This window comes from Rhopilema esculentum, chromosome 4 (genome assembly GCF_057945365.1).
Source record: "Rhopilema esculentum isolate cy_ngs chromosome 4, ASM5794536v1, whole genome shotgun sequence".
In the NCBI taxonomy this organism is placed as follows: Eukaryota; Metazoa; Cnidaria; class Scyphozoa; order Rhizostomeae; family Rhizostomatidae; genus Rhopilema; species Rhopilema esculentum.
Window position 1 is genome coordinate 8,884,020 of NC_142818.1, and position 9,079 is coordinate 8,893,098.

The following is a 9,079-nucleotide window of genomic DNA, read 5'->3' on the forward strand; positions in this document are numbered from 1 at the left end:
TCTTCCGAATTTTCTTCATGTAGATAGGCCTTAATAAATCGTTCTGTAATGTTCTCATATTTTGATCGAACTGTCTCCCAGTCCAGCGCATCAGCGAGCTTTTTGCTTTTATAATCGAGAACAATTCTCAACAACAACGCTGTTTCGTCGTCTGTCCAAATAGAATTCTCGTTTTGCTGCCTGTGGTTTCAGTTTGTTGCGAAGCCATGACCTTGTGAAAACTTTTTCTGCAATGAATAAACAAATGGCGCAAAAAATTTGCGTTCTTTGTGTAAATGCTGTTTTGTGCGCATGTCCTCCTTGAACGTGGATCCACTTGTATCAGATCTCATGTGCACGCAAAATATTTTGGGCCCGTTCCCGTCCCGTGTGTACGCAAACAATACTCTGGATCAGATCCAGTTTGGGAACGGACCCAAACGGATCCGCTCTCGTGTGCACGGGGTCAGAAATATAGTTCGAAACTAGCCACAGAAACATTTTTAAAGGATTTGCCACCGCGGACGTCTACAATATTTTATCCCCGGTAACCAGGGTATCATTTTAACAACTGCCCATTGATACTGATGCTATGTAACAAAGGAAGTCAGAAAAAATGGGAATTATACGCTTAATTCGAGTTAATATCCGCGGGGAAAGTGCACAGATTCCCCTTTTCTAGAATCGGGTGGTCCCACACGTATACCCTTAGTAGGCTGTCAATATCATCAAATTACGTCAGCTATTCGCAATTACCTTGTGGTGTTTTCTACGAGACCTTGCCCTAGCTAGCATTTTTGGTTTATCACAGTTATGCAGCACGAGTCACGCTATGTTGTATGCGGTTTTCCCCTCCCATCCCTGTCCCCTTGTAATCGCTTCTCCTTCTGCCTTATCCCGCTACATACTTCCTCCTGCTTTCTCTTGCCTTGCTTTATCTCGCACAAACATTCGATTGTGTGACAGGTGCAGTCTGATTGGCGGGGTAAAAAACTAAGGCAGCTTTTCCCTGGAACCAAACACTGACCATAAAATTGCGTCATTGCTCAGGCAAGACAAGGGCTGATGCACCAAAAGCCCAAAATTTTTTGCCTGCGATTAGGGATTTGTTTAGCATAACTAAGGGGTCCCCGCGTAGGAATTAAATCTGATTAAAACTTATTTGCATAAAAACGATGCGCCTGTTTTTTGCAGCCGTCCCATGCAAGTGTGGTCGGAGGTCGTCCTACGTCCTAAGGCCATCCATTTTCAAACATGGGGAGTTCCAAACAAATATTGAGCCCTATGAAAACGGGCAGTTGCTTTTTTTCAATTCTCGCATACTCTGTTGTTCTGGACGTTTGAAGCATTCGTTTTAGCGCTGTTGCTTGTTTTTTTCGGATTTCATTCCTCCTTTCACTATTTATTTGCCTAATTTTCAGGTTCTAGAGCTTGTCACGTGCTAAAACCCCAGGAGTAGCAGGAACAATTTCAAAATTTCCGGGAAAAGTTTCCAGCCTCTTTACCAAGTTGTTAATGCGAGGCAACATTTTATTTGTGACTGCAAGTGGGATGCTTGACAAGAAGTTTTTTTGCCACAGAATCAATTTCAAGTTGTTTGTCGAAGTTTTGACAGGTATGGTAAGCAGAAGGAGTGGGTTCAAAAGACTTTATTGGTGAGAAATTAACTCAAGTGTGGGAATTTGATGTTGCTTTCTTGATACATTGCACCACTTCGACGAATTAATAATGGTGTCAGCGTTGAGAACAACATGCCATTCAAAACTCAAACCACTTTTATGAAGCCATTAAGCGTTATTCCATGATTAAAACTCAATCAAACAAAACTTAAAACCATTGGCAACATTTCCAATTTAAATTTTGAGAAAAATATCTTTTTATAATATCAAAAAAGTAAACTTTTGTTTGGACAGTCTCGAAGCTTTGAAACCCTTGTAAAACTTGTTATATTCAATTAAAAACTTTTGCAGCAGGTTACTTTTGAACGCCACATGATAAATTTGAATAAACTTTGGCAAGATCACATTTAGATGTTTGTGATCCTAGAAGATCATTATTGGCCTTGAAGTTAGCGAAAAGTGACACTTTTACAGCCGTTTTTTAATGAAAGTTTTCTGGACACTGACGGGTCACTCTTTACGACTGTTTCACAGAAGTTTTAGTATTTTCATTCAACCAGGAGATGAAAAGCTGTTTGGAACATATTACTGTAATATTTTTTCCCTAAACAACATCGCAATTGGCTGGAAGAGATGGAGTTAAAGGCTACTGACTTGTTTTATTGATTTATTGATTGATTGATTGCAACATGTTACAAAATGGTATCCAAAATTAGGCCTTTTGCAGTGCGAAAAACATGCGACCAAAACTTTAGAGAAATACTTTCATAAGAGTCATAAAAAAAATTTTTGGGCAACCAAGCAGAAAGTAAGTATCTCTAAGTTCGACTTAATGAAATCTTACATGTTTGTGAAAAGAGAAACCGTTTTTGTTGCAAATATATTACAGGTACTCTTATCGCCATAGCTCAGTTTTCATGTTTTTGCAGTGTTGGCTTGAAAATAAGAAGAATCAAAGGCTATATTTGCATTTTTCAATTGCATTTCTCTACCTTGGTAAATTTTCCATTATTTCCCACCTTAAAGGTCATCTTAAAACGTTAATTTAACTTGCTTTTGCTATTTGAATTTTGGTTTGCTATAAAAAGTTTGTAGAGGTGCAGCCATTTTGTAGGGGGTTGGTGCAATACTTTTTCTCACCTACTTTATACCTACTTTTAAGCAAACAATAGGCCTGTAATCAACTGTTGAATTAGCTCTCAACTTTTTGTCACTTTGCTCTTGATTTAATGCCCTCTTAAACAAAATCTTAACAGTTAATTTGAATGCAAAGTTAAACTTCACTCTGACAATTCTGGAGGAATTTTGAGTATGCAGTTTTAAGACTTATTTACACAACAACTTTTAAACTGGGTTGAACTTGGGTTAGCATTAATCTGGGTTAGAAATTTTGTGGTGTAAACGCAGCTGACCTGGGCTGAACCTAGGTTAATCCAACCCTACTCTGGAGGTGGGTTGAACCTAGGTTTACCCCAGGCTAAAGTCTTTGAAATTTAATGTATGCACAAACTTGGGTTCACGCCAGGTTAAAGATCTGATATACTCCCATGCACTTTTTGAGCTATTCATTAAAGGAGGCTAACAAACAAAGCCATTGTCAAACAGAAGTTTGAATAAGCAAGAAATTTTGAAAATATGTGAAGCTAAGACAGAGAGAGGTCACTGTGGATTTGTATTTGTATTTGTTGCTACCTAGCATCCGGAGGTAATTTTTAAGGAAACTGAGAAGCTATGCTTATAGAGCAGTGTCCTGGACCTTCCTTTCGATTTGACCACACCTCGTGATTCCTACGCTTGGAATTACGAAGAGCTGGCAACTCTCCCCACTCTGGGTGAAAGTCTGTTCATGCCAGGGACTCGAACCAATGACCCTTGGGTCTGTAGTCAGCGCCTCTAACAACTGAGCCATCCTAGCACCTAAGTCATGAAATTATTGTGGAGCGATGAAAAAGTCATGACATTATTGAAATATGGGTGGAAGAAGGGATCTAGCAACAGCCAGATTCTTGTACAAGAAAACAGCCTCAAAAAGATTGCGAGAAGACTGCAAGGAAAGATCAATACATTTGTACCACAGTGAATTCACTCCCCACCTCCAATTCTCATCATTTTCGCCTGCCATTTTGAAAGATGCCAATGAAAATGATTCACAATGAAGCATATGTGTGGTGAAACTAACAGGGGTCAACCCAACTAACATGGGGTACACTATACCTTCTGTTCAACCCAGGTTGATGTTTACCCAGGTTAAAAGTTGTAGTGTAAACAGGGCTTTACTTTTTTCCAGTGGAATTGATATTTTGAGGAAACTGCTTGTTTAATATGACAACATGAAACACCACAACCTTTGCAGTTTCAAACTGACTGTCATGGGGTACATTTAAAGTCTCCTGTAAGGTAGCTAAAAGCAAAAACACAAGTATTTTCTTTTTTAATTTCACCATTTGGAGACTTGCTGACCCAAAGTTTATATAATCATTACAGCCAGCATGTTATTGATTCAGTCTGTGATAATGATTCTGATTTTAAAGCAAAAATTAACAACTGGGAACTCACGTTGTGCTTGTATTGGTGTATGAAGAAGAAGCATTAATTTCAAATCAATCAACTTTTAGACAATGCTTACTGCCAAAGGTTTCAAATGCATAGTTTACTAGATCATTTTCACCAATGTGATTTTGCTCTTTCTTGCTAATGGCTTCACTGTTGGATTTTTCATACCTATTCATTTTAAGTCATTCATTTTAAATTTTAATCATCAAATGTGAATTCAAAAATGTCTAAAAAGTCAGTTTCCCCAGGTATATGAAAATAAACATGACTTTGCTTCTATAAATATTGTGCTCTAGCACCCTGGGATGTTTTCAGCTTAGGTTGTTTTTAACCTTGTTTGTTAAATTATTCTGATGTTTTATACCACTTTTCGTAACTAAACCCAGCAGCTCTCAACCTTTCTGGAACAAATTTTCCCCTTAAACGCTTGATTGAAAGCAGTGATTGACTTCCGCCACTCCTCCCAGCCAAACCCAAGCTTTTAATTTTCAAGATTATAAATTAAAATAACACAACATTGTTATTTCCAATTTCCAGCCTGAGCTTCTTGCTAGGGTTGTTTCATGCTTGTCACTATTTGATCAAAATTTGCTTGTGTGATTTTACATGCCTATTCAACCCATTACAATAATCCCTCCAAATAAAGAGACCATTAAATTTTTGTAAAGGCTTGCTTAACAATGTACAAAATGCTTTATGATATGATTGATTCTAAGTTTTTGTAGCCCCCCTGGAAGACATCACCTCCCACAGGGACACCAGAGCAAAGATCTATTGCTTTTTTGGAAACTGAACAAATGTTCTCACGAGAAATTGCCTGTAATGATTGCTTTTTCAAAGTTTGAAGTTGCATTTTGTTGTATTTCCAGGTTACAATATTTCCATTCAAAATAAAAGCAAAGAAACTCCTTCAAACAAGAAGTGAAAATCCTTGAGAATGAAAAGACAGTCTTTTTTCCATCAGCTCTTGGCATTGTAACATAAAAACTATGGTTCTTTCGCCTACTTTCGTCCTTTAAACAATCAAATCAGAACTGAGACCTGAAAACCATTGAAAAAATGTATCTTCCTATATTTTAAAAAAAAGGAATACAATTTCCTGTTAGGTTGCTAAGGAAAATTAGAATGGTTACCATGACCTTGGCGTGGAATCGTGATTTCCTTTGGAATTCATTATATATTGTTGAGATATTGTATTATAGCTTTTCATTGCATGGCCATTCGCCTCCTTTGCACCCTCTTAGGAAGAGCACTTTCACAAAAACAGCCGTTTTGCCCTTTCTTTGCATCGGCATGAATGATGGCCACTTGAAACGGCATGATGGGGCGCCCACCTCTGTGGCGTCCTTGACCACCCCTCTAGATCTAAAATTCCCTTGTTGCACTACCGCCTATCTAACCTGTCGAATCACTTCAAGATGACATGTCAGCTTTTGGCCTTCTTTTTGCCCAAACGTACAGTGCAAAAGGAACATCTTTAGAAAAAGCCATCATCTTTTAAACTTCGGACCTTTTGTGACCTTATATCCTTTAAGACTTGGCAAACTATTTACGCATTTAGCATAGTCATTTTTGGTCCTGATTTTAGCTTATTGTCATTTAGTTCCTTTCCATGCTGTTACTCCCGTCTTTCTATTCCTATCTGTCGAATTCTATCCTCTTTCTACGTTTCTAGTTCTATTTTCTTTTTCTATCTTCATTCGATAACGGGCTAAGCCAGGCACTGCGCACCATTCTAAAAGTGGGTGGGCTGAAAAGGGCGTGACCGTGAATTTTTGAGGCCACCCTCTTAAGAACATTGGAAAACGCCTTTTTTAGAAAATGCTTGCTTCTCTCCACTTATTTATTATAAACGATCCGATTCAGAGAAGATATCAATTACTATAAAAATAGATTTAACAAGATAAGACACCAAGAAAATGAACAAAAAGGGGTTGCCAACCAAGACAAACTGCAACTACTAAGGATCCATTAGATTAAACTTTCCAAAGTTGCGTTAGAGAAAACTTTCTAAAAATTGTCTAGCCTTTAATTGCAAAAAAATGGGGGGGGTGTTGGGGCTATAGTCCCTGCTAGCCCAATGGCTGCACGGTGCCTGGGCAGAGCACGAAGCGTTGTTAATATAATTAGTTCGTTCTTTCCTCGTACAATTATATTTTAAATTTAAAGCTAGTTGTGGGTTTCAATTTAGTAATTATGTGCTTTGGTCTTCCTATTTATTTATCTTTATTTTCTTTACACAATGATATATTTGTGTAATGATAAATCTGTTATGATATGTTTTACAGGTGGTATCATTCCCAGGAGGATTCAGCAAATTGAACAAGGGAAAACCCTAATATGGATTTGAAATAAAATGAAAATAAATCATTGACTATTTGGCTAGTGGATTTTTGCTATCAACCATGATGTCGTCAACGACTGAACACAATTTGTGCGGAACTAGTGATGACGTAATAAATAAAGCTTTAGTTTCCATTCCTCCACAACGTGATTGCTGTGAGGGTGGTCAGCGTTTGAACGATTTAGATTGCAAAGAATCCAGTTACAACTTTGCAGATACCTCGAGACTGAAAAAGCCTCAATCATTGCACGATGTTTATGCCAAAAAGCATGAGATTGCTCGTGGTAATAGAACGATGTTAGATGGCGCCCACGTTTCATATACACAATGTTCGGCTATAAAGGAGGAAGAATCTTTGACAACCACAAGCTCTTGCAACAAGGTGGATGATGGTCGGCTTGATACTGATAGCAAGAGTCCTGGGGAGGAAACTGCTTCACCTAATGCAGTCTATAGTATGTGTGTGAAATGTGGCAAGTTCTTTTTGCCCTGTGATCTTGTCGAAAGTGACGCTAGCACTTTGTGCAAGCGATGTTCGTTTTTGGAGCCAGATACGTCTGACGGTATATACCTTGATAGTAGGAGAGCAAGTTCGTCGAACGAACGTTTATCTAATGATGTAGAGAATAATCTTAACGTTCAAAGTGGTAATCCAGAGGACACAGACGACGGTTCAAAAGAACACAGCTGCGATATCTGTGGTAAATCATTTACTAGGATTTATGGTTTGAAAATTCACGCAAGGATTCATAGCGGAGAACGACCATTTTCGTGTGGCATTTGCAGGCATTCGTTTTATACGATCGGGCGTCTTAATGCCCATCAACGTGTCCATACGAAGGAAAAGCCTTATAAATGCTCACAATGTGACGATAGATTCAGTTCGTCCAGTTCACGAGCTCGACATTTTAGGATTCACACAGGAGAAAAGCCGTTCAGTTGTGAATTTTGCGATAAAACTTTTCATTGTTCAACAAACTATGCGAAACACTGGCGCTCACATACGGGCGTAAAACCCTATAAGTGTGAAGTGTGTGGTCAGTCTTTTAGAGACAACAGTGGCCTCACAGTGCACAAGAGGCTACATTCAGGGGCAAAACCGTATGCATGCGAAACATGTGGAAAGTCCTTTCGTACTTCAGCGCATTTGATTAAACATCGCAGAGTTCATAGTGGAGAAAAGCCCTATAGTTGTGAATTCTGTGAAAGAACATTCAGTGATTCAAGCTCGAGAAACAGGCATAGGAAGCTCCACGACTAAAAGTAAATATAAAGAGGCTTTACTGGTGGTTCACTTATCAATATTTTGCATTTGGCACAAAAATGCGGCTAAAGCCCCCAAGCCCCCCTGCTCCGCGGTGCCTGTAATGGATATCATCTAGCACCAAGCTGATATAAAATGTTTCTTTTATCTTCTTAGTACGTATATGATTTTGATATTTACCGACAGGGGTGTAGTGGGAGTAGATAGAGTCAAATCACTTCCACAGAATGACTTTTACTGACAGGAGGTCGGTGCTAAAGATTCCTACAAAGTCTGACGAAGTAGCAATTTTTCCGAAGTTGCTCGAGGAACGTAGTGCTTTAGGGAGCCCATAGCCTCCTGGCCCCAGCCACTGCACCCGTGTTCTTTGGCATGGCATAGATTATTAATAGCTAGGTTAATTATTCAGATTAATAGTTATTTAATTTTTAAGCTGATATTTCCCAACAAGACAACCTTTATTCTATTTGATAATGAATGTGCGGAAGTTTGCATTTTTGATAGCATTTTTTATTCAAAAAGATGCACAGTTTCCATATTTAAATATATGATTCTCTGGTCCATTTTGGAGAAAATCAAGTATATGTATTTCATTGATATAAAAATACGTCGCCTTATGTAATAACTCATTTCGGATTTCAAGTCGTAAATTATTAGCTGAGTAAAAGGGGGCAGGAAGGCCCAAATTGTTATTTAAAAAACTCAGAGAAATAAGGCTAACCATTTCAATGCATATAGGATGGGTATGTTGATGTGGTTTAAACCAGCGGTTAGTTCTTTTAATTCATTACCAATCCAGTTTGATACTGTAGTCTATTAAAATCTTCTATAGTTGAGACGACCATAACAAAAGAAGATAATATTAAGCACACCCCTTTAATGTTACTGTGCGATATCATATTATCTCGGTATCAAGGTTAATCTCTTGTTTTGTAAGAACACATTGTCTAAGAACGCCGAGGCTCGATTTGCCAAATAAAACAAACAACCCAAGAACGTGCCCAGCATAAGATGAAAAATTGGAAGAAAAAGCAAAGTTTTTTGAGAATTTTCTCTTATGTTAACAAAACAAAGCATATTTTATCACCTAGTCAACCGTAGTACTAAAGATATCATGCGAAAATGTTCTTTAGTGGTCATAAATACAATTTAAAGAATTTAGCTGTAGTTATGGAAGTGTTGAAAAAAGAATGACATTTAGAACACTCAAGCTTCAGCAAAAATTAACTTGTTCTTTTTGAAAAGGTTGCATTAGATATCAAGTTTATCAGATATTATATGGTAATTATATTTAGAAAGCATCTAATGGGGGTATATAAA

At 38.0% G+C, this 9,079-nt stretch overlaps 1 protein-coding gene across 2 annotated transcripts; it reads left to right on the forward strand.

The window, feature by feature from the left end:
* Window positions 1–1,507: 1,507 nt before the first annotated feature.
* On the forward strand, window positions 1,508–9,036 carry LOC148960399 (uncharacterized). Of its 2 annotated transcripts, none has more exons than XM_089115960.1 (2): window positions 1,508–1,634; window positions 6,440–9,036. In XM_089115960.1, the coding sequence occupies exon 2, from the start codon at window positions 6,557–6,559 to the stop codon at window positions 7,754–7,756; it is 1,200 nt and encodes a 399-aa protein (XP_088972086.1). In that variant the 5' UTR covers window positions 1,508–1,634; window positions 6,440–6,556; the 3' UTR covers window positions 7,757–9,036. The 2 variants fall into 2 exon arrangements, with proteins under 2 accessions (XP_088972086.1, XP_088972087.1); XM_089115961.1 differs by having other exon boundaries at window positions 1,526–1,594.
* The last annotated feature ends 43 nt before the right edge of the window (window positions 9,037–9,079 follow it).

Excerpts from the sequence above, each read along its gene's own strand:
- LOC148960399 (XM_089115960.1), top strand. The coding sequence starts at position 6,557 with ATGATGTCGTCAACGACTGAACACAATTTGTGCGGAACTAGTGATGAC.